At 49.1% G+C, this 26,004-nt stretch overlaps 1 protein-coding gene and 1 long non-coding RNA gene across 7 annotated transcripts in view; one reads left to right on the forward strand and one right to left on the reverse strand.

Moving 5' to 3' along the window:
* Window positions 1-12,301: 12,301 nt before the first annotated feature.
* On the reverse strand, window positions 12,302-20,315 carry LOC107539208 (uncharacterized). The gene is made up of 4 exons (XR_001603377.2): window positions 19,961-20,315; window positions 18,228-18,440; window positions 18,033-18,120; window positions 12,302-14,584 (listed from the first exon to the last, which is right to left on the reverse strand). It is a non-coding gene; the product is annotated as an uncharacterized LOC107539208 (long non-coding RNA).
* An 899-nt stretch (window positions 20,316-21,214) lies between these two features.
* Window positions 21,215-26,004, forward strand: part of MPRIP (myosin phosphatase Rho interacting protein) — a 150,522-nt gene continuing 145,732 nt past the window's right edge. For all 6 annotated transcript variants that reach the window (XM_087825734.1, XM_087825732.1, XM_087825733.1 and 3 more), the window contains exon 1: window positions 21,215-21,382. In XM_087825734.1, the coding sequence (XP_087681860.1) occupies window positions 21,260-21,382 (123 nt within the window). In that variant the 5' untranslated portion in view covers window positions 21,215-21,259. The remainder of the gene's footprint in view (window positions 21,383-26,004) is intronic.

The raw sequence follows: 26,004 nt of genomic DNA on the forward strand, positions 1-26,004 counted from the left end.
GGGCTCCTCATCAGTGCATGAAGCAGGTTACTGAAGCCTGGTCGGGGTGAGCCTTCGAGTAGGGGGAGGGGCTGAGACACTGGCCCAGGCAGGGCCCAAGGGAGCGTGGGGGGCTCCTTCCGATAGTGGCTGGCCCACTGCTCTCAGGAGGCAGTCCACACTCGCTCTGAGCTCGGACCCGAGCAGGTCCCTGCTAGGAAGGCAGTGAGAACACCACAGATGTGATCTCTGTCCTCGCAGGGCTTATGTCCAAGGCTGTCCAGTAGCACCTCTGTCCCGGTCACAGGGTCACAGGGAAACAGGACTCTGGGAAAGAAGGCTCTGGACCCTTCTTGTTTTCCTTAATATTAGACCTGCCCCTTCCTTTCGTGCGTCAACAACGATTATCTCCCTTCAATGGTTGGGGACTCATTCTCTGGTATGTATTTTTAAAATATATTTATTAGCATTAAAAAAGATGAAACTTTTCAAACATCCAGAAGAACGTAAAGAAACAACAAATGTCTATGTTCTCAGTACTCTGACTTAACACATGCGAACACACTGCCACACCTCAGATCCCTTTCTAAAACAAAATTAAATTGCACACCAACAAATGAATGGATAAGTAAAATGTGGCATGCCTATGCAATGGAATATTTATTCAGCCTCAAAAAGGAATGGAATACCAATACATGGTACCACATGGATGACCTTGGAACACATTATACTGAGTGAAAGAAGCCAGTCACAAAAGACCACATCGTGGATGATTCCATAACTATGAAATGTCCAGAACAGGCAAACCAACGGAGGTAGAAAGTAGACTTAGCAGGTGTTGGGGGCGGGGGGCAAAGAGGTTGGAGACTGACTGCTTGTGGAGTGCAGACCGTGCCCTGTAGTCAGATCATGGTGCCAGTCACACAACTCTATGAATAGAATAAAAAGCACTGAATTGTACACTTGAAACGAGTGAATTTTTTGATATGGGAATTACAGTTGACCCTCGAACAAACATGCACCAACACCCACCCCTGCCCTGTGCAGTCAGAACTCTGAGTATAACTCGATTCCCTCAAAACTTAACTGCAAATAGCCTAATGTTGACTGGGAGGCTTACCAGTAGCATAAACAGTCGATTAACACATATTTTATATGTTATATGTATTTTATGCTGCATACTTACAATAAAGTAAGCTAGAGAAAAGAAAATATTATTAAGAAAATCATAAGAAAGATAAAATACATCTACAGTACTCTACTGTATCAATACTATGAGTTTGTCATCTGTTTATAAGATGAATCGTTTCTCTATCAGTACCTACATCAATACAATGTTGTCTTATCTGATTCAAAACACTAAATGCTATACATGTTACTAACACTAGGCATAAAAAAATGAAAAGATAAAGTGAAAAAGAAATTCACATTTATTTAGAGGCACTAACGATTCATACATTGCTAACAAAGCAGCAGCAATATGATTGCTTCTTGATAGCTTAGCCTACGCACTAATGAATGGTTACAAAATGTTATGGCATACAGCATTACAGTCGTATTCATAATACAGCACTGGAAACATTGTGACATTTTTAAAAATCACTTCTCTGTGATGACAGGCTGATCGAAGTTTCCCCAATGATGAGTGAGACAGAGGGGGACACTATACAGTAATATAATTCTTTGGAAGCAAAGTTATAAAACAATAAGAAAATTAACACATTAATTCTGTGTTAAATATCACTCTCCTTATGTCTAAGTAAAAACACGCTATCCACTTCCACACCAGTCTTACACACAACGCTCTGCATTGTGAATCCTTAGGCGAAGACGAGAACAGTGACACAAAGCTCCCACAGTTCTTGCTACAGTTACTAGGCTTCCACACAGACGCGCCCTGCGGCCTGGGCGCGAGGCAGTGGCCCACCCGCGTCGCCCTCCGGCGTGCGGTGGGCTGGGGAGGGGGCGGGGGAGAGGCAGGCACGCTCAGTGTAACTTTATGGAAATACATCGTAATTTCTGTCCCACTTCTTTGCTTTTTCATTCCTTTAAAAACGTCCCCAGCCCAGCCAGTGCAGGTCAGCAGCCGAGCGTCGACCTAGGACCCAAGGGGTCATGGCTTGATTTCTGGTCAGGGCACACGCCTGGGCTGCAGGCTGCACCCCCACTGGGGCAGGGCAGGAGGCAGCCGATCACTGACTCGTCGCTGACGTTCCAGAGCTCCTCAGAACAATGGCATCTTCAGTGGTGTGATCCTTCTGGACTCTCACGGTGTTCTCTCTGCTGGGGTTCTCTTCCATAGTCTCGACAGTCCTAATCCTTTCCACAGAGTATCGCGTGTAATGAGCCTGAGAGGTCCTATGACCCTTGGTCTAGAGGCTGATTTAGGAACATTGTGCTTGGGGTAAGTAGGCCACTTTGATGCCATCGGTGTTGAACTCATAGGGTTCTGGGTGGCCAGGGGCATTGTCCAATGTCCAAAGAACTTGAAAAGGGAGTCCCTTACTGGCAAAGCACTTCCTGACTTCAGGGACAAAGCACTGATGGAACCAATCCAGAAAAAGAGCTCTCGTGGTCCAGGCCTTCCTGCCGTACAACCAAAAGACTGGCCACTGATATTTACCTGTTCCCTTCGAGGCTCAGGGGTTAGCAGATTTATAGATAAGGGCAGCCCTGATCATAAACTCACCTACATTTGCAGAAAACAGTAGGCTTAGCCTGTTCTTTCCTACCTTCAGTCTGGGTGCTCGCTTCTCGGCCTCATTAATAGATGTCTGATGTGGCATTCCACCCCCCCCCCCCCCCGAATCGGGCACTTTCATTAAAAACCTATTCAGGAAGACACTGTTTCTCCTTAATGATTTTCTTAATGGCGTCTAGGAACTCATCTGCTGCCCCTTGGTCAGCAGGAGCTGCTTCTCCTACTATCTTGACATTTTTAAGCCAAACCTGTTTGGCTTACATTACAAGAACGTAATGCCAGGAAATGCCTTCCTTTTGCTTTACGTTGTCACATAATGACTTCACTTTTTCTCAAATCATATTAGTCTACAGGTATGCCTTTTTATAGCAATCCTGCACCCACATAAAAGCCGCATTTTCAATACGAGATTAAAAGGTATTTTGCAGAAAGTGCCAGGTTTCTGTGCCTGCTCGCGGAGCTGCTGCAGTGGCTTCACGAGTGCCCTCCTCTTTCTTACCGTGGTCCTTAGGCCAAAGTCATTTTTCTTGAACTGCTGGGCAACCAGAGCTGCAGACCTCATCTATGGGACTTATCAAGCAGCTCGGCTTTTCCTGTAATGTTCTGACTTTTCTCTGCTTCTTGGGAACACATCTGGCATCACTAGTGGCACTTTGTACGGGTCCACGGAGGAACGCGAGGTTTACGGTGCTGCACAGCACAATGAAAAATACACACGAAGCGGGGGAGATCACTTTTTACTGCAACGTGCAATTTACTGGAAAGACAAAATGCTCACATGGAGATGATCAGTGTGGCACGGTGTTTAAGCAGATAATCTCAACACGAGCTCCCTGAGGCAGCAACAGGAGGTGGCGACGAAGTGATTCCAGCAGCGCAGCTCGTGCCACAGCTGATTTTGCGCAGCGATGACCTAATGCTCATCTTTACGCTTGCTTACGCTTCTCCTCACTATGAACAGTGCCTTGTAGGGTCTGTGGTTTTGTGTGCAAATGTTGATAAATTTTAGCTTTTTATAGTAGATTTGTGTATATTTTATGGTAGTAATAAAATAGACTAATATATAGATATATTTTATGATTTTATGACATACCTAACTTTTTCTAAATTTTAAAAAATATTTCTGGGCTACACAGTTTGAGTTTTTTCAAATTATTGCAAATCTCTAAAAAAATTTCCAATGTTTATTGAAAAAAACCTGCATATAAGTGGACCGGTGCAGTTCAAACCTGCACTGCTCAATGATCAACTGTATAGCTCAATAAAGCTGTGTATCAGTTTGGTAGGGCTGCTGGCACAGAGCACCCCAGAGCTTAGAAGGGGAGCTTAAAAGACAGAAACTTACTGTCTCACTGTCTCACGTTCTGGAGGCTGGAGGTCCAGTCTCAGCAGGGCTGGCTCCTGCTGAGGCCACGAGGGAAGGGTCTGCCTGGGCCTCTCTGCTTGGCTGGCAGGAGGCCGTCTTCTCCCTGGGTCTCTTCACATAATCTTCCCCTATGCATGTCTGCCTGTGCGTCTAAATTCCCCCCTTTTGTAAAAGCACCAGTCATGTTGGATTAAGCCAACCCTAATGACCTCATTAAGACTTGACGCCCTCTGTAAAGACCCTCCCCAAGGAAGGCAACGCGGTCATCTTTCCCATTGCTGTGGTTATTAATGTAGAGTTTGGGAGCATTCACAGCCAGGGTAGACTTGAAGCGTCCGTGGCTGTTCGAATCCAGGTCTGCAGCATCTCTCTGGCCCTCTGAGGGGCTCTGCCACCTGCACCCCAGACTCCTGATCCAACACTGCCCTGGGCCCTGTGGTCCCAGCACTGAACCCCAGGGCAGCCTAACCGGCCCTGCAAAGGTCCCACAGACCCAGAGGCCATAGGAGCAGAGTGCAGGCTGGCAGCTTCAGAGACCTTCAGGGAAGCCCATCCAGCCTTGGTGCTTGTGAGTTGCCCATATCCCTGTGGGGCCAGAGCTGGGTGTTTGGGGTGCTCGGGACACGGAGGGGCAGTGGGGCATCCGAGGGATGCTCTGGAAGATTCCTGCCCTGGGCGTTACCTGACTCCCCTCGGTGGATGGATCCCCTCTTCCTGGGGCCAGGACCAACATGTGGTCCTACTGAAGCTTAGCCCTCCTTCCCTAGGTGCCTGGGGCCACTGGAGGGACCCAGGGCTGGGGAGGGCAGCCAGGCCCTGGCCAAGGCCGCAGCAAGGCCCCCTGCTCTCTGCAGACCCTTCTGAAAGCGAGCGGGCTGCATGGCTAGCTGTCCTGGAGCAGCGATTTTCAACCGGTGTGCTGCAGCGCGCTGGGGTGCCGCAAGAATTTTTAAAACATGCAGTACCTGGCTATTTAGTAAGGGTGCTGACCTCGTTTCCCTTAGATAGTTACATAAAAAAAACTGACAACAGCCAACACAACAGCAGCCATCCAGTGAGAATGAATCAAAATTATACCTCTTTGTCAGCTAGGCAAAATATGTATTTTTGGGTGTGCCACAGAATTTTAGTAATTAGTTTATGTGTGCCGTGCAATGGAAACGGTTGAAAATCGCTGTGCTGAAGAGCAGCTGGACCCATAGCCCTAGCCGATGCTCCCTCTGGTTCTCCACCACGTGGCCAATGACCAGCTCTCTCAGGTGCGTTTCCTGAAAAGCAGATTCTGAGACAAGGACTTGGGGAGAAGTCATTTTGGGAGGAGATGGTCCCAAGGAGCACCAGTAGGAAAGTGAGAAGGTTGATGGAGGGGGCGGCCAATATAGTGAGCATTAGTGAGTAGGCGGGGAGACAGGAGGCCGGCTCACGCCCCCTAGGGGCCCACGGAGCCGGCCCCCACTCCCCAGTTCTACCCCGGGAGGCAAGGAAGCTGGGACTCACTCACTCACATCCCTCCTTGGAATGAATGCTCAGCACTTCCATCTGCCCCTCCAGAGGTGACGAGCACAGAGGGCCACTGGCTGGGCAGGGACCTCTAGAAAAGCCAGAAAAGCCAGTGTGAGCCCCAGCCAAAGCATTTATCAGCTGTGCTACTTGAGGCAAGTCCCATGCCTCTGTGATGAATGAGCGAAGGAACCAGAATGTCTACTCGTGAGAGGCAGAGACAGGGCCAGGCCTGCGCTGCTCCCTGCTTCTCTGCAGAGCCCAGGTCCGCCCAGAGTCGGCACGCGGAGAACTGAGTAAATATTTGTGGAATACACGTCTCACGGCTTGTGGTATAAAATTTTCATTATTGATAATAACTACCAGTTATGGAATACTTCCTCTGGGCCAGGCACCGTGCTAAGGGCTTTACATCCCCTCTCGCCCCTGGAGGGTGTATCCCCCTCCTGAGAGGTGATGGCCCCAAGAGGCAGGGAAGGGGCTTAACCATGGCTGCTCAGCATGGACGCAGCACCGAGATTTAAGCCAAGCTCCTGTGTTTCTTTTTTCAGATTTATTCATTTAAAAAACACAAAATCACCCAACTATGTATAACGCCCATACCATAAAGTGCATATATCTGAAGGGTACAGCTTACTGGACACATGCACATGTGTGTGATTACCACCTAGATCAACACCAGAGTATGTCCAGCAGCCTAGCAGGCTGCCCTGTGCCTCTTCTAATGCAACACCCTCCTCCACAAGAGGCAGCCACTCGTCTGACTTACAGCACCATAGATTCATTCGTCTCTTCTTGAAATTCTTGTTAATGGATTCACATAGCACGTGTACGGCTTTTGTGTCCGGCTTCTTGAACTCAGTATTATGTCTCTGACCTTCGTCCGTGTGACTGCACTTATCTGCAGTTTATTTCCCAGTGTTGAGGGTGAACATGTGTAAACACACTATGGTGTGAATATATCCCATTCCCATTTCCAGTTCTTGGAAATAAATAAAACCACTATGAACATTTTTTATGTCTCCCTAGGTGGACACAAGCACCCGTTTCTGTTGGGTTGATGCCCAGGAATGAATGACTCAGTCATTGAGTACATATCTGTTTAGTGTCAGTAGGTTCTACCCAACAATTTGCCAACGTGCTTGCACAGGTGGAGCCTGCACTTTTAGCCATCAAGGCACATTGTGTCAGGTGATCAATAAAGATTTTTCTGAGCAAATTCTGGACCAGCCCCTGTGGAAGGGTAGGTGACTTTGATGTGGTCTCTTATGTGCAAGGAACATAATCAAGATGAGGATCATACACTAATAACCACCCTAGAAATTAGACTCTAAGAGACTCTAAGAGTACTTTACAGTTTGCATCCAGGACATTTCAGTCTCACAACAAACAGCCCCTGGGACACTGGTGTGTGTGGGGGTCATGACCCAGTCCCTTTATAGACGAGAAAACGCAGACCTAGTGAGGGAGGTGATTTACCAAGGTCATGAATAAGAATGGAAAGAATGGAACAGAGCTGGGACACAACCTCTGGGTCCTAGCATGTGGTTCCAGAGCCATGTCTGGTGTCCACCATGCTTCTGAGAGCTGTTCGATGTCCTTGTTTAAGAACAAGGAGGATCGGGGGCCATGCTGGGTGTGAGTCCTGGCTCCTATGTTCACTAGCTCTGTGAACTTGGGCAAGTCACCCAGGCCTCGGATTCTCCATCTGCAAAATGGGAATGAGGATCACACTTCCTCTTCAGAGTTGTGAGGACTGAATGAGTTAGTGCCCTGAATGGTCATGACGTTGCGTAAGTATGATAGATGTTGTTTTTATAGTATGTCTTATTTTTTTCACTCTCATTTTAAAAGTCATCTATGTGTTTGAAAGGTGATAGTGACATCCTTATTTCTGGAGCTGCTCGGACCATTGCAGGGAAGTGGAGGCCAGTCTTCCTCTAGCACCTCCCCAGTCATCCTCTCAGCCTGGACAGACACCCTCTGGGTGGGGTTGTCAGGAAAGAATCTTGGCAGGTTGCTAACAATGAGCTGCATTCTTCAGAGGCGGCCCAAGTCCACCCAGCTGATGTAAGCCCAGGGTGTGACCAAAAGCACCCAGGAGGGCAGGTCTGCCTGCCCCGTGGCCAGTGGAGACACCAAGTGCCAGGGCTTGGTCCATTAGCAGGGCCAGGTTGAGGCCACAATAAGCATGACTTTCAACTGTGGCTTTCATTAGCTGTGTGACAATGGACTGCAGGGCCCGGCACTGTGCACCACAGGCAAACACTCCCAAGCTGCAATCATGCTTACGGTGGGTGGGAGTGTCCAGGTGGAGCTTGGCAGGAAGCAGAAGCTTGAGGATGAATGGAGAGCTGGTATGTGGAAAGGGAGTGTGCTGGCAGCCTCACCCAACCTCTATCCCTCCTGCATCCCCCTCCACCCGGCCTCTGAAGCCAGGCCTACCACTTACTGCCTGTGCAACTTTGGGTGAGTAACCTCACCTCTCCCAGCCTCCAGTTCTGGATCCAGTCAACAGGAGTGTGGACCCCTTCGTCCAGGGGCTGTTGGGAGGGTGCAGTGAGGTGTGGGGTTGCCTGACATGCTCACCTGGGCCACACATTCATTCCAGAAACCTCATGGAGCCACTCCCATGTCCCAAGCACAGTTTCAGACACGAGTGTGCAGAAGGAAACAAGACTAACAACAGCTCTGCTTTCGGGGAGCTGAAAAACAGACGACTTCAGAGCGAGAAGTGCCAATCAGGATGGAGAAGGAGCCATCCTCGGGATCCTGGAAGAACCTTCCAGGCAGAGAGAAGGGCAAGTGCAAAGGCCCCAAGGGGAAGTGATTCGGGCATTTGAGGAACAGACAGCAGGCCTCTGCAGCACCACCCCTGGGAGCGGGTTACCTGACCCACTCCTAGGGCCTTTACGGGTCCCTTCCATTGGTAATGCATGGCTATGCCATCAGCTTTTTTACAGGAGAATTTTCTCCCAAGGTCAAACCAAAATCCCTATGGTTATTGCAAACTGAAGCCTGAGCCTGCTCTTCTAGTGCCCCCTGGACCCAGCACAAACTGGTTCTTCCTGTCTCCTCCTCATTAGCTCTGAGATAATCATCGGGTAAAACACCAAACATCTTCCCATGAACCCAAGACAAGTAGATGGGCCTATCTTATCAGTCCCATGAGTGCAGAGAGAGGGTCCAAACCCTGGAAAAGAAACTGGACCCAGGGCACCTGGAGAAGCCTGTGTGGGAGGGGAAAGAGATGGGTGATGCTAATGAAGGTGAGTCAGTGCCCAGTAACCAAGAGGAGAGAAGGAGGAAGCTTGGTGATCAAGTGAAGTTAGCCTCAGGTACAGCTCGATCCAGGACTCCGAGGTTTGGGATGTGACTGGTGGCTCTCTCCCTTTTCCCCTCACCACCTTGATCACAGTCACCTTCTTCTTTGTGACACAATGTCATTCTCACTAGGTCTCCCTCCTTTCACTCTTGCCCCCATGAACCCATTCTCCACACATTCTAAAAACCTTGTCATCCCTGCTTAAACCCCCCATGGCTTGCTGATATCCTTAAAATAAAGCAGAAACTCCTATCAAGTCCTCAGAGTCTCCATTGACCTCCCTAATTGCACTTACTCTCCTCTCCCCTCACTCTTTCCCTTTGTCCCTTAAACACACCGTTCTCCTCCCTACCCACAGACTTTGCATCTGTCGTCCCCTCTTGGTACATCATCCTGTAAACGGCTTCCTTTCACCAGGACAGCACAGATGTCACCAGCTTGGGCCATCCAACACCCAGCCCTTCTGTTGACTCTCCAGACCAGCGCTGTCCAGTAGGACTTTCTGTGATAACAGAAAAATTATCTCTCTGTGCCACCAAGCACAGGACCCACCAGTACCATGTGAACCTAATGAACACCTGAAATGTGGCTACTGAGACTGAGGAACTTCTCATTTTATTTAATTGAAACTTAAATTGGTTAGCAGCTACCGTGTTAGACAGAGTGATTTTAATGTATCGCAGGGTGTACTTTTATTTCCAAACCTTTGGGACTACTTGACATTTTCTTATTTCTTTGTCTATTATCTGTCTCTCTGAATAGAGTATAGCTTCATGAGAGTAAGGGCTATGCCTGTCTCATCCATAGCTATATCCCCAGGGCTTAGAACTGGGCCTGGTATGTAGTAGATACTCAGTACTTATTTGTTGAATGAATGAATGAATGAATGAATGAATGAATGAATGAATAACTCCTATAAACCATGAACTCTGGAGCTAGCCAGCTCTCTGAAGGGAATGCTAGTTTTTCCAGGACTTGCTGTGTGACCTCAGGTCAGGATCCTGCCCTCTCTGGGCTCAGTGTCCTCATCTGTAAAACGGGACTGAACCAGAGGTTATCCAAGGGCCCCTCTGGCTCTAAGTCTCTGAGGCTTCCTTCTTCTTTTATTCTGCCCAAGTTGCCTCCAATTTGCCCATATCCTTGATTCCCCATACCTTCCCCCAACTCCCCCAGTTACATCATAGGAATGGTGATGAGACAGGCTTCCTATACCCGAAGCCTGTGTTTGGGGACTGATCAAATCAGGCTGGGCTATGCTCATCTTCTATAAACAATGGCTTTCATGTAGCTTTGTGGGAGTTGATGAAGTGGTGGCATGCTGTGGGAACTGTGTCCTGCATCAGAGACTCTCTGGCCAGCCAAGGGCCCCAGGAGCCAGGCCAGGGAAGCTGTTGCAATGTGTGTGTGCACCAGGAGTGGATTCCAGGCTCTCCAAGCCCAGACCCTGCAGCCAGCCCACTCCTACCCTTCTCATCCTGTGGTTAAGGCTTGAGCCTGGCAGGGGTAGCTCAGACCCTACATGCTTCTTTTGAGGACTTGCAGGAACCAAGAACAAGGAATCAAGAAGCTGGTGCTAATTGTGAGTGACTTGAACCCTAACCTCCTGATCCCCAGCTCCAACACTCACACACATTCACACATACACATGCTCAGCCAGAGACACACATATCTACAGACACTGACATATACTCACACAGAGGCATGGACACAATTAAAATACCCATCCATAAAACAGGCATGCAAACAAACACAATGCAACAAATAGACAGACGGATGCATCTGTACAACACACACACATTCATTCAGTTACAGACCCATGGATAAACACACCAATACATATGTACACACATAACATGGTCATGCCTATGTAAGGCCTCAAAGACAGCCAGGCCCCACCTGGACATGCACGACATAAACCCCCAAAGAAATGCTATATCCATCACACACACACACACATGGATAAACACACCAATACATATGTACACACATAACATGGTCATGCCTATGTAAGGCCTCAAAGATAGCCAGGCCCCACCTGGACATGCACGACATAAACCCCCAAAGAAATGCTATATATCACACACACACACACACACACACACACACACACACACACACAGCACGACATAAACCCCCAAAGAAATGCTATATATCACACACACTCACACACACACACACACACACACACACACACACCCCCCACACACACACACACACACACACACACCCCCCGCCGTGATCTGGTGAACCAGAGGGTTAGAGCCCAGGCATCAGGTTCCAAGCAAACCCCACCCCCAGCCTGGAGCACGCACAGCTGCAGGCCCGAAGAGCACAGCCTCTCCCTGCCCTCGCCCGCTGGCCCTCCTTCAGGCCCTAACACAGATGGGCACCAAGATGGGCTGAGTCCAGCTGGCAGCCTACGCCGCCTATCCCGTTCAGTGCCAGCCCTCTTCTGCCTGGCCATGTGACCCTGAAGGCCCTCCTCCAGCTGAGTGAGCCCTGAAACTTTATGTAACAACCAGGATTTTCAGTTTGTTTTGAAAAAAGAGAAGATCTGTCAGGAATAGTTCCAAGGGCTACAGGACAGAAACTGCTCGGGCCACAGAGCTGCTGCCCATTTTAGAAGGATGTTGAATACTCCATCTCACCAGTCACTGCAGTCTTCACAGCGTGGCCGCTCGAGGCTTCTGGGCCTGAAGCCCCAGAAGTATATGCTTCCAGACTTTTGTTTCCCTACATGTGTATGTATATGTTCATGTATATTGATCTAATCATGTATATGCACACACCTTATTAATTTTTTAACAAAAAAAATGGGTTCATTCAGCAAAAACTGTATGAGACCCATATGCAGATTTCCCCTTCATATATCATGAATACATATCTATGCTAATAACTGTTGTCAACCAATGATTGCTGGAACCAATTCAACCCCAACCGGAACCCCCAGTTTGGGGTGTGGTGAAGAAGGAAACTATTCAGTGCAAAACTGCTCAAATGTCATACAGGAGGACTATGAAAACAACAGGACTGGGAGGAGGCCCTGGGGGCCAGGTCCCTCTGCTGAGACAGCTCTGCTCCACTGCTCGCTTTCTATGCTGTTCTGGCCTGCTCTGTGCCCGTCTTCCCTGGCCCGTGCTGGTTGGCTCTGCTCTGCCCCCTTGAGACATCATCTGTTTCAGCTCCCCAGGAAACAAAACCTTCAGCTTTTGGTGGGAAGGGAAATTGTGCTCTCAGAGCCAGAGGGGAGCTGGCTTATATAGACAGAAGTCCCTACCTCCAGTCCCTGATTCTCTGTCCTCATGCAAATAAGGACTCCAAAGCCTTGCAGTTCGATTGGTTCAAAATGTACTTTCCTGATTGGTCAGAATGGAGCCACTCTGCTCTGTTGGTGAAAATGCTGATAGGGATATAGATGTGCAGCTCCAATTGGTTGAAATAGGGTTCCAGGCTCTTTTATAAGGGCTGGCTCAGGTGGCGGGAACACAGTGCAGTTCAGTGCAGAGGCAGGTAGATCAGTGCAGGCTTCTCAGTAAATTGCAATTTGCATAAGAGGTCCCTGTGCAGAAATGGTTGCTAGGCTCTGTGTGTATTTTTTTATTTTGAGCCCAGTTAGCCACCAGGAGCCTTTCTTAGTAGGTATCTTCTTTCTCAAGGTCCACAATATCTATATTGTTTTTTTAAATAATACTAAATTTTTGGTAACTTTTGATTTAGAGCAAAGAGAGCACAGAGTTCCAATATACTCATCCAGCTTCCACTAATGTTAACATCTTACATAACCATGGTACTTTTGCCAAAACTAAAAGAACTTAGGTTAGTAAAATATTATTAACTAAACTACAGACTATATTAGGATTTTGCCAGTTCTTCCACAAATGTTCTTTTCCTGTTCCAGGACTGCATCTGGGATCCCACATGCATTCAGTCTAACTTGTTTCCTTCAGCTCCTCTGGTTGGTGACAGTTTCTGAGTCTTTCCTTGTTTTTCATGACCTTGACAGGTTTTTTGTTTTAATATATCTTTATTGATTTCAGAGAGAGGAAAGGAGAGGGGGGAGAGAGAGAGAAACATCAATGATGAGACAGTCATCACTGATCGGCTGCCTCTTAGACACCCCTGACTGGGGATCAAGCTCGCAACCCTGGCATGTGTCCTGACCGGGAATAGAACCCCGATCGCCTGGATCCTAGGTCGATGTTCAACTGCTGAGCCACGCCCGGCTGGGCATCTTGACGGTTTTGAAGAGTGCTGCTCAGGTATTTTGTAGAACGCCTCTCAATTTGAGTTTGTCGGATGTTTTTCTCGTAATGAGACTGGGGTTATGGTTTAGAGGGAAGACCACAGAGGTGAAGTACCCTTCTCATTGCATTACATCAAGGGGCACTTGATATCCACATGATTTGTCACTGCTGATGTTAAGGTAGGAAGCACCTCCTGGGTTTCACCCTTGTAGAAGTACCATTTCCGGCCCTTTTGTTCTACATTCTTTGGACACCAATCATGAAGTCCATGCCACACTCAAGGGAAGGGAGACTAAGTTCCATCTCCCTGGGGGGAGAATCTATATGTGTTATTACAAACTGATTTTAAAAGCCAGAACAATATTCCATTTTATGGATCTGCCTTCGTTTAGCTGGTATCCTAATGTCATACATTTCTTGCTTTGGTTTTTCCTTTTACAAAAAAAGCTGCAAAGAATCTCAACTTCAGATTCAACAAATATTTTTCAAGCAACATCTCTGTAACAGGCACTGCACACTCTGGGGAACAGTGTCTGTGTACCTCTTTCATTTTGTTTTCTTAGAACAAATTCATGGGTTGGGATTGCTGGGTCAAAAGATAAGCACATTTTTAAGGCTTTTGATAAGCATTACTAAACAAACCTCCAGGAAGGCTGTACCAATGTATTCTCTGATTGACACTTTTTGTTTTCCAACTTTAAAAAAAAATTTATTGTTGAAAGTACTACAGATGTTCCCTTTTTTCCTCCATTGACCCCCTTTACCTTGCCCTACCCCCAGGCCTTCCCCACACTATTGTCTGTGTCCATGGGTTATGCCTATATACATATAAGTTCTTTGGTTAATCTCTTCCCACCCACCCAACTGTTTTTTTCTTGTTACAAAAATAATTCATGTTTTTATAAGATAACTAAAAATTATTTACTAGACATTTGATAATATTAAAGAATTATTGTTGTTTTTTAGGTGTGATATGGTATTGTGGCTACTTTTTAAAAATAGTCCTTATCTTTTAGAGACATGTACTGAAGTACTTATGAAAGAAATGATATGAGTTGGAGATTTGCTTCAATATAATATGGGAGGTGGCTGATGGGTGGGGTGTGCCTGAAACAAGACTTGTTGTAAGTTGATGATTGTTAAAGCTAGGTAATGGGAACACCAACCTTCATCATATGACTTTTTATATATTAGTGAAAAACAAAACTCTGTTAAAAATTTTAAACACACTATAAATCTAAAGATTAGGTGAGAGTCCTCATTCTTTTACCTCCCAGGGTTAATTACACTGTATGTGTTTCCAGTTTTTGTTTTAAAAATTATGAATATTGTAGATACATATATACTTACAACAGGAATGAGCTATCACCATACACACCATTTTCTCACTAGCTTTTAAACTTGACCACATTTCACGTATGGTTGGTCACTTCAACACCTTCCATTCTTTCATAGTTTTGTGGCATCCCCTGTATAAAAAAAACATGATTTATTTATCTGACCCTCTAATGGCAGACAGTTGGCACATCTCCAATTTTTTGTTTTTAAGAGTGATGCAGTGAACATCCTTTTACATAATATACTTTTGTGTGCCTGGGTGAGCAATTCTAAAAGTGGAGTCACTTGTCCAAAGGGTGTGCACATCTAAAATTTTAATAGACTGACTAAATTGCTCTTCGGGTGGACTTTGTACATCTAATGCTTTGGCATTCCCTCCTGGTATAAATCTTAGGACTATTGTCATTTGGTGTCTGCAGTAGAAAAGCATCATGGAGCCCTAGCTGGTTTGGCTCAGTGGTTAGAGCATTGGCCTGCAGACTGAAGGGTCCCAGGTTCAATTCCAGCCAAGGGCATGTACCTCGGTTGCAGGCTCGATCTCCGGCCCAGGTATGGGCAAGTGCGGGAGGCAACCAATTGACGTGTCTCTCTCACATCGATGCCTGTCTGTCTCTCTCCCTTCCCTTCCCTGAAAAATGAAAAGCAATGGAAAAAATATCCTCAGGTAAAGATTTAAAAAAAAAAAAGAAAGAAAGAAAAGAAATGCATCATGGAGTTAGAGCTGGAAAGTGCCTCTGAGATCCTCTGATATTGCTTCCTGTTTCCAGGACAGCCACCTTAGCCTCAGGGAAGGGCACGGCCAGGCATCCCGCCTCCCAGCAGGGCACGCAGCATCCTTGGCTGGAGGTTGTGTGAGCAGTGGTTATAAATATGCTGCCCATGTCTGAATCCAGGCTTACCATTTACATTGTATAACCTTGAATAAGGTACTTGACCTCCCTGTGCCTCACTTTCCTCATTGGTAAACTGAGAGTAATACTAATCCTGGATGGCAATCAGGGAGGGGGTGGGTATATTAATTAAACATACGTTAATTACAACAACCATTTTAATTAAAATATGTGTTCATTTGGGGTGGCTTTGAGGACACTGACAGAAGATGAGGGGAGAGTCCTAAGGACCCCTATCAGGCACCACTTGACACTGCCAGAGGTGACTTCAAATGGTGATAATCGGGTTGAGATGATAAGTGTCAGATATGCAGCACCTAGTACAGAGCTAGCACACTGTCAGTGCTCCAGGGCGATGGAGCACTGACCAGGGAGACCAACCTTTCTGAAACCCTGGCCAGAGAAGGAAGGCCCAAGCAATAGGAAAAGAGGGGTCCCAAGAGACACGGCCAAATCTGAATCACTATTTGTTGTTATAAAAGTTTTATTAGGACACAGCCACATTCATTCATTCATGTATTGTCTATGAATGTTTCCATGTGACAGTGGCAGAGCTGAGTAGTTGCAACAGAGAACATAGGACCTGCAAAGCCTAAAATATTTACTATCTGGCTCTTTACAGAAAAAATTTTCCAAGCCCAACATAGGAATTATAGGCATAATAAAAAATAGTTTTTGAGCACTTACTATGTTTTAGATACCATTATAAAAATTTCATGTATGTTAACTTACTTAGTCCTCATAGTAACTTAATGAAGCAGACACTATTTGTGGTAGCTAGTCTCAGAGATGGCCCCAGTGAACCAGGTCTCCTGGAATTCACATCCTGTGTAGTTCCCTGCCCACCTTGAGTTGGTGATGGCTTTGTGCTGACTAATCGAAAGCAGAAGTGATGCCACACCAGTGCCCGGCCTAGCCTCTTAAGACAACTGGTAGCTTCTGCTTCCCCTGCTTGGAACACTCTGGGGAACCCTGAGGTGCCACTTAAGAGACTCAGGGAGAGACCCTGGGGAAAGGAGAGGCTCTGAGACAAGGAGAAGGGAGCAGTCCAGCCTGGTCACCATCTGATTGCACTGGCATGAAAGAACCCCAAGCAAGACCAGCAGAGCTGCTCAGCTGAGCCCAGTCAACTCACAGAACAGTGGTTAAGCCACTCCTTTCAGTAGGAGTGGGGTAATTTTATGCAGCAACAGCCACCTGAGATGTAACCTCTACTGGGACTACCCCAGGTCTGACTGACCTCAAAGCCTTTTCCTCTCCACTCTCCCTTAATGGCTGACATTAGAATCTCCCAAGGAGCTTTTCCAGATGCTAATTAAATCAGAATATCTGAGAATGGAGGCCAGGAGTAGGTATTTTTAAATTCCCCAGGATTTGAGAACCTTGGCTCCACTCACTGTTTCTCTGCCTGGCACACTTATTTAAAAAACAGATTCCTGAGCTCAAAAAATAAGAAATACTGATTCTGAATGTCCATGGGAGGGCCCCAATAACCTGTAGAGTTTAGCAGTCCCCCCCCCAGGTGAATCTTATTATCAATTATTAGAACAGAAAGTGTGAGAGGACAGCCAGCTCTCAGGTTCAGAGAACTGTTTGGCAGTTTCCTATTAAGTGAAACGTACACTTATGTTGACTCTGAGAATCAATGTACCTGTTAAGAAGGGCTCCTGGTGGCTGACTGGGTTCAAATTTAAAAACAGAGCCTAGCAGCCATTGCTAAATAGGGGCTTCTCATGCACACCACACTTCAGGGAAAAGCCTGCACTGAACTGCCTTCCAGCACTGTGCTCCCACCAGCTGAGCCAGTCCTTAAAGAGGAGTTACCGGAATTGTATTTCAACCAACAGGACCAAAATGTTCCCTGTCCAATTGGAGCTGCACTACTATAATAGCCTCATTAGCATCTTCACCAACCAACCAGAGTGTATCCATTCTGACCAATCAAGACAGTGCTTTTTGGGCCAAACTGTGAGGATTTGGAGTTCTTATTTGCACGAGATCATTCAGGGATCCAGGTGGTGATAGAGATCAAATGTGGCTACCTTTGTGGGTGTGTGCCAGTGTGTGTGTGGCACGCAAGTTCTGCTCCCTGACAGGTTGCAAGGACACTTTCCAGGGCAGCTGTCAGGTGCACAGAGCAGAATTTACCTGCATTTGGGGCCCACTCGAGAGGCCTTTGCATGTTTGTTTATTATTTCTTTGAGATGTATTCAATAAAGTGAGTACATCTTAAGTGTATAGCTCAGCCCTGGGCGGTTTTGCCCAGTGGTTAGATCCTCAGCCTATGGACTGAAGGGTTGTGGGTTTGGTTCTGGTCAAGGGCACGGCTGCAGGCTCGATTCTTGGCCTGTGCAGGAGAAAACCAATTGATGTATCTCTCTCACATTCGTGATTCTCTCTCTCTGTCTCTCCCCCCTTCCTTCCATTCTCTCTAAAAAGGCAATGGAAAAAATATTCTCAGGTAAGGATTAACAAAAAATAAAGCACACAGCTCAGTGAGTGCTTACATGTTTACACGATTTTGCCCTTGAGCATAATGCTGTTCTAGGCCCCTGAAAACGGAACCCATGACTATACAACACAGACCCTGTTTGCGTGGGTTGGGTTTTATAATCTGGGTGGCAGATATGACAATTAAAGAACAGCAAGTATCATTTATTCACTTATCATGTGCTTTTTGAGCACCTACCCTGTGTGAGGAACTGAATTAGGCACCAGAACTGCAGCAGGAACCTGGATCCAGTCTGCCCTCATGGTGCTCATAGTCTAGTCAGGTCCTGAAAAGTAGCACAGTGAAAGGTTAAATATACTTATTTTACTTCCTAAATATTTCCCAAATTCATTATCTTCTTCCCTTCACCCTACCCTTAGTTCAGGTCCCTACCTTCTCTACTCTCCGGGCTATTGTAGTAGTTTCCTGATTGATCACGCTTCCAGTCTTCTGCCTCTGATTCATTCTCCAGACCAACAGCCCTTATTTTTATCTAAAAAATTGAGCTAATGGTTCTCCATTGCGCAGGCAACTCTGGTGTCAGCCTGTGTGAGCTTCAGTCTTCACTTAGAGGGTCTACATTCTGACCACAGACAAGTATGTTTTCTGTAAAATGGAGATAAAATAATTATACTGCAACAACACCTATCTCCCTGAAGAGTCTGAACTCTAATCTGTCATAATAGGTATTCCTATGCATATGCTAAACCTCCACATGCACCAACTATTTAATTCTCCCAATCATTCTCATTGCTTGTTACTGTCATCGCTCTGAACTATCCAGTAATATCAAGATGCTTGTGTTCATGGACACACCCACTGCTTTCAAAGCCCTGAGCGCTCTCAGTCTGGAATGTCTAACCTCTCCCTCCTCCCGGCTGGGTCTTAGCTCAGGACTCAGCCCGGGCATTGCCTCCTCCAAGGAGCTGTCCCTGAAGCTGCACGCGCAGCTGGGTGCCCTTGTATGGATCTCCACAACACCCCAGATTGAATTTGTCTATCTGCCTCCTGCTTTTCCACTTGCTCAAGTGTGAGCTCCTTCCAGGCAGGCTTGAATCAAATGCTTCTGTATGCCCCCAGCTGTGGACCACTCCTGTTCAGGGCACTTGCTGGATGTGTCCACTGACTTGAGGAGAACATGCATTTTCTTAAGGGAAGTGGCCACTGAGTTGACCTTGAGGTACTGGCAGGACTTTTAAAAATTATTTTAAAACAAGTTGTACATTCACATAATATCAAACCCAAAGGGAACAAAAGGGCTTACAGTGAAAATTTAAAAAAATAGGTCACCTCTCAACCACCCAGCTCCCCTCCCCAGAGGCTGGCAACCATTGGTATCAGTTTCTGGGTATTCTACACAAGCAAGAATCCTCTGTCTCCTCACACCCCCAACTATTTTGCAAAAATTTCAACCAACAGAAAAGTTGCAATAATAGTGCAATAAATACCTTCTGTCTAGATTCACAAATTAACATTTTGCCACATTATGCTCAATATTTTACAGGATTATATCATGTATTGCTCACAGCAACCGTCCGATCACGGCAACTGTGTGGGTGAGGCGGCCGAGGCAGCGGCAGGGGGAGGGGTGCGCGGGCCGGGGCGGGGGAGGGGTGCGCGGGCCGGGGCGGGGGAGGGGTGCGCGGGCCGGGGCGGGGGCGGGGTGCGCCGGCCGGGGCGGGGGCGGCGCTGCGCGCTCTCCCCCGGCCGCCGGAGGGGCCCGCCGCCGCCAGCTCCCGCCGCGGGACAGTGTTTTCTTACTACACTGACATCTACCCGGGGGGGTCCGGGCGATCAGCGGCCAAGCACGCAGCACCGGCAGTGCTCGCTGCTTCCAGGACCCTCCCGCGCGGCCCGCCGCCGGCCCGCCAGCCGCCGCCTCCGAGTCGCCCCCTCCGTGGCGCGGAGCCCGCGCCTCCCGTCCACAGGCCCCGGGGCCGGCCTGGCGCCGCAGGGCGACCGCCACACGCTGGTGGGAGCGCGGGCCGGCGGCTCCGGCCCGACCCCAGCCGGCCCGCCTCGCCCTCGGCCGCTCGCCCTCCGCCTAAACCCCCACTCCTCGGAGCGCCCCGTTTCCCAGGAGCGCACCCCTCTGGGCTCCCGGGCCTTCGGCCCGTGCGCCTCACCTTCCGCCCCCGCGGGCTTTCGGCCCGGGGTCTGCACAAACGAGCTGGGACGCCCGAGCCTCGCCCCAAGCACACAGCGGGGTGGGCGCGCCAGCTCCGCGTCGGGCACAGCCCTGCCCTCGCTGGTCCCCACGGAGCCGCAGCCGCTGGAGGCTGGCGTCGCTCGGCCGTCCCTGGACCCGACCTCCGATTTCTTGACTCCTCTGTGCCCGCTTTCTCGTGCGTAAAGTGGGGATGAGAATGGCGAGGCTGTGAAACTTGAACGCATATCAAACACTTGGAACGCTGCCTGTGATGTCTACGGCTGACGGGGTGCAGCGGGCACGCGGTAGGTGCCAAACTAATGCGCCAGGGCTGGGCTCGGGCCCGCAGACGGGCTCTGGAGGGAGCTGCCGGGAGCGAGCGCCCGCCGGCCAGCTGCCCGCCCGCTTCCGCCCCGGCCCCGCCCCCGGCCCCGCCCCCGCCCCCCACCGCCCCGCCCCGCCCCCGCCGCCCCGCCCCGCCGGCTCCCGTCGGCCCCGCCCCCGCAGCTGTCAGGACCCCGCGGTCCTCGGCGCGGGTCCACCAAACCTGAACGTCCCACGCCGGCGCCCCACCTTCCCCGCCTACACAAGTTACCTTACGCCGGGCCGCCCTTTGTCCCCGCCCCTGGCTTCCATTGGTCGAGAGATTTCTTTGTTAGCTGAAGCTCGCCGCTGCCATTGGTCAACAGGGCCGCCGATCGCGGCGAGGCGCGGCCCCTCGTGCTTCCCCCTCCCCGCGCCCGCCCACCCTGCGCCCCGCCCGGGAGTCCGCGAGGCTCGGCTACCATTTGCTGCGGCCTCGGGGCGCCGGGGGCAGCGGCGGCGGGACCCACGACAGGGACCCGCAGCGACCCGCTACCTGCGAGGCGGGCCCAGGCGCGGGGAGGCATCGGGCCCAGGAGGCCGCGTCCATGGGCCCGCGAAGGCCGGGCGGTGGCCGTTCGCGCGGGCAGCGGGGTCCGCGCGCTCTGTGAGGGCCCGGGGCGCGGCCCGGCGCGGAGGTGCCCGGGCGCGCCGTGCCGCGCGGCGCCGTCGCTCGAGGGAAGGCCCGGCCCGCATCCCGGCGCCCGCGGAGCCGCCGTGACCGCCGGGGGCGCGCTCCGGCCTGGTGCGCGGCCCGGCTGCGAGGCTGCGAGGCGGCGGCGGGGGGCATGCCGCGGCCCCCGCGCTGAGCCGGCCGAGCTCCCGAGCCCGCCGTGCATGCTGCCGCCCCTGCGGCCGCCGCCCGCCCGCAGCGCGCCGGCCCGGGCCGCCGGGCCTCGCCGCCGCGCCGGCCATGTCGGCGGCCAAGGAGAACCCGTGCAGGAAATTCCAGGCCAACATCTTCAACAAGAGCAAGTGTCAGAACTGCTTCAAGCCCCGCGAGTCGCATCTGCTCAACGACGAGGACTTGACGCAGGTGAGCGGGCGGGGGTCCCGCGGCTGCCCGGAGACCGAGACGGGCCCGCGCGGAGCCCGGCGCCCCCGGCGGGCTGGAGGGTCCCGGCGCGCGGACGCCGCGCTGGGCGCTGCCGGAGGCGGCCGAGGCGGGCGAGGGTGGCAGGGCGCCCTCCGCGCCGCCGGCGCCCCGGGCCCGACGCCGGGAGACCGCAGCCCGGCCCCGGAAAGAGCAGGGGTTGCCCCGTTCCCGAGGCGGGCGGGGCGGGGGTGCATCTGGAGGCCCCCGGGAAAACAAAAAGGAGCAGGAAAAATGTGCGTGAGTCCTGTGTGTGAGGATGGAGTTGGGGGGAGGGCGAGAAGTGTATTGATGGACTCGGGACAAAGGGAAAATCCTCAAGTATGCCGAAAAATAACATCCTTTCCCGTTCCCATAGCCCTGCCGTGTGATTCATGCTTTTTGGGTGACTCAAAAATGCTTGGTTTTTCTTAGTACGCACAAAGTGCTTGAAGATTTGTTGCTGCTTCACAGGAGCCCCCCCCACCCCCAGCTCCCCTAGAGTCTCTCTTACGACCCGACTTAGACTTGTCCACCCAGAGTGGCCAAGGGATTAGGACTGGCTGGGTGGACTGTGGGTTTCCCTCTCATCAGACCCATCCTGCCCTTTCCTATATGATTGTCACTGTCGGATTGGAGAGAGGTTAGGGGTCCTGGAGTCACTGGAGTGCCCTTTGTTGACAGTAGGGCTGGGGGCTCCTCTTCCCACCCTTCCTGCCCAGCTGTCCAGTCACTTGGCAAGGAATGAGACCTGTGGGTCCCGGGGAAAGGTGGTTCACTTCTCTTTGCTTTAACTGTCAAATCAGGGCTTTAGGATAGTTCAGTAGCTCCTAAACCTGCATCAGAGTCACAGTCTTTGAAAATACAGAGTCCCAGGGCCCCATCCCTGGAGTGATTTAGGAGATGAGGGAATTTGTATTGCTAACAGCTTCCCAAGGATTGTAGTCCCCACTGGCCTTTGGGACCTTGCATTGGTTGTTCTCTGAGCTCCCCCAGCTCCTGGGTTCTCTGGAACACTGGAAGGGCTTTGGGACTTTCAGATTCCTTGGATTTCCTGACCCAGTCTTGTCTCCGTCCCCTTGGGGTGTGTCTCTGGCCCCTCCCGCAGTCTCCATCTTCTGCAGAGCTTTCTGTCAAACCCCTGAATGAGACGGAGGGAGCTCCTTTCACATTCCATTCTGGGGAGACCTAGTTTACCCACTACTTTTTCAGGACCCCTTAGAAGGAAGACACTGCTTTGAAGTGCACCCTCCTGGCTATAGTGCTACTTAAGTGCTCACAGGGTTTGACTTATTTACGTGGCTGACAAAAGTTGAAAGTTGGGCGGCAGGGCAGGAGGTATGGCCTGGGACGTAGTGCCTTCCTGTGAGGTCAGGTTCCCAACAGCCAGGAAAAGACTCCTTTCATGTAAAACCAAAAGCTTAACCAAACACGAGGCTGCCCTCATAGGATTTTTAGGGCTGAAGGGCCAGCCCGCTTGGGAAGAGTAGAGCTCAGTTTCCTGGTAAGGTGTTCCGGGCTGTGGGTTGGCCTATAAGGGAGCTTCCCTTTTCTCAACTGGATGCCTTTTTCTGGGAAGCAGTTTATGTGGTGATGAGGGTCCTGGACCAGGAGTCAGGATACCTTGCTTCTAGTCTTGGCTGTCACTTTCAGCTGCGTGACCTTGAACAAGTCCCTTTGCCTCTTTATAGTTCATTTCCTTTTCTATAAATTGGGAGTAGAGATTCCTGGCTTACTTCACTTACCAGGCTATTGTGAAAAGCAAGCACTGATATCTTACTAGATTTTTTTCTTATAATTTAAAAAACAAAAATCACCTACAGAATAGTAAACTTGGTTTTAGCAAGTTCCTGAGCTTGACAAGGGTTGTTCTGAGAGAGTTTCCTGGTTATTCCAGGCATCTGCCACACTTGGTAAGTTGGGTACTTACACCTCACAGGGCCTCTTTTCTCATTCTTAAGCTTAGATATTTGAGTTGAATCTGTTAAAAAAAATTTTGAATCTATTGATTATTAATTTGATTCAAAGGAGTGGGGTCACAAATTTAAAGTACTTTCCTCTTTCACTGTATTCACAGTTGAATTGTGAGTTTTAAAACAGGCTGAATTTTCCAGGGCACAACTGGAATGGTAGTTTCTGAAATAATGAGTGGGGTTATTTGTTCTGGGAGAGATTAGGTCAGCCTTCTACCTCCTGGGATCTTTCAGGAAGAAACTGCTCTTGAAAAGAGGAGGGCGACTCAGGGCTGTTGCTAACAGCCTTAGCTGCTGCTCTCTGCATCCGGCCCCGTCCCAGCTTGTTACTCTCATCCTCATGACTCCCAAGTCCCTGCTTCCTGCTCCCTTCCCCACCCTGAGCTTATTTTAGTTCATCAAGGCTGGAAGATAGATCAGTGATGATTTGAGGCCACCCCCTCTTTAAGAGGTGAGGACACAGAGATCAGTGGATCTAGTGAGGCAGTGAGACTGGCTTTTGTCCTGGGATATCAACTTGCCCGGGGCAGACATTTCTCTGAACCTTCTGATTTGAGCTTATTTCCACAGCTGTGGGTTGGTTTGTTTTTCCCCCAGAGAGGTACCAAAACCTCTTCCAGGGACTGCATTGTAGCATCAGACCTGGAAGAGACTTAAGATCAGCTAAGCTACTTTTAACCATGAGAATACCGGACCCCAGAGAAGGGAGCAGCTTGCCCAGTGCAGGTACACAGTCAGGATTCTTCATCCACTGTTTTTTTCCCTACTCATGTTAAGGGCTACAGTGGCTATCCCATAAACACCTGGTGAGGAGAATCGAGTTGAGGATGATTATGTTACAGAAAGTTCCTTGGAGAGCAGGCTTCAGGTATCCCACTAGGGACCTTGAGATTGCTGGCTTGGAACAGATGAGTTCCTTAGTCTTTCCTTACCACTGGAATTCAGAGTGACCCAGGATAAGTGATAAGCAACAGTCCTTTATTACTTGTCATGGCATCCTCTAGTCCCAGCACCTGTTCACAGGGTGGGTCTATCCTTCAGTTCTTTTCCTATGCATTTCCTGCATACATATGGACTCAAATACACAGTTTAAACCTTTTAAAACCTAATCTGTATGTATGTATTTACAACATTGTTTCTGGTTAGTAACATGTCTTACAACTTTTTTCATGGTATTAAATATAAATTAACAAAATCATTTTGTATAGCATACCATTAGGTATGTAATATCATTTTACTGTATTGATGGACAGACAGCAAAGGTACTTCTGGGTCTTGCTGTTATAAACAGTGAATGCTTCTATATGCTTTTGGGTGTATGTGTGCCTACATGATTGCAGGTATTTCTCTGGGGGCAAATACTTAAAGAATGACTATGGGTTGACATCAAGCTCATTACATTTTTTTATAGATATCACCAAATTGCCTTTCTGAAATGGCTGTGTCATACCATTGCCAGGATTAGATATTATCAAATGATTTAATTCTTTAATATTTTCCCTAATTATCAGTGAGGGTAAGTCTCTTTTTATAGTGTTTATTGAATATGCTTGATTTCTTTTGTGCATTGCCAATTTCTGTTGTTTGCCCTTTTTATTTTTAAATGGGGTTAGTCCCCTCCCCACCCCCACCCCCACCCCCATTGATTTGTAGGAGCTTTCTGTGTATACTCTAGGTCAGGGGTCCACAAACTTTTTCTATATAAGGCCAGATAGTAAATACTTAAATTTATTTTTTTTATCCTCACCCGAGGATATTTTTCCACTACTTTTAGATAGAGCGGAAAGTCGGGGGGAGAGAGAGAAACCTCGATGTGAGAGAGACATATCGATTGGTTGCCTCCCACACACTTCCCCACCCAGGCCAGGGAATGAACCTACAACCCAGGTTTGTGCCCTTGATCAGGAGTTGAACCCATGGCCCTTCGTTGCACAGTCCAACACTGACCACTGCGCACACTGGCCAGGGCAGATGGTAAATATTTTATCCTTGTGGGTGGTACAGTCTTTGTGGCAGCTGTGCAACTTCGCCAGTATAGTTCAGAAGTTGCTGTGCAAAGTGGCTGTAGACAGTACATAAACTAATGGGAAATGACTGTTTCCAAAACATATTTACAAAGCCAGGCAGTTTTCAGGATTTCGCCTGTGAGCCGTAGTTTGCTGACTCCTGCTCTAGATAATTAATCTGACACCTGTCATATAGTGCAGGTATTTTGTCTCAGTGTCACTTGTCTTTTAATTTTTATGTGTGGTCATTTCTCTTTATCATATGGTAGTTCTATATATGAATGCAGTTAAATTTCCATATTTCCCTTTATAGTTTATAGTTTTGGGGTTTTTTGACATTCAAATTTTTATTTATTTTTTAGTTTCTGTTTATTGTTGAAAATATTACAGATGTCCCCTTTTTTCCCCATTGCCCCTTCCACACCACACCATAGACACAGTTAGTAGTTTTTTTAAATTTTTTTTTAATTGATTTTAGAGAGGAAGGCGGGGAGAGAAACATCGATTTCCTGCCTCCTGCAAGCCCCGTACTGGGATTGAGCCCACAACCTGGGCATGTGCTCTGACCTGGAATTGAACCAGCGACCTCTTGGTGCATGGTTTGATG

This window comes from Miniopterus natalensis, chromosome 17, assembly GCF_054644295.1.
Source record: "Miniopterus natalensis isolate mMinNat1 chromosome 17, mMinNat1.hap1, whole genome shotgun sequence".
Classification (NCBI taxonomy): Eukaryota; Metazoa; Chordata; class Mammalia; order Chiroptera; family Miniopteridae; genus Miniopterus; species Miniopterus natalensis.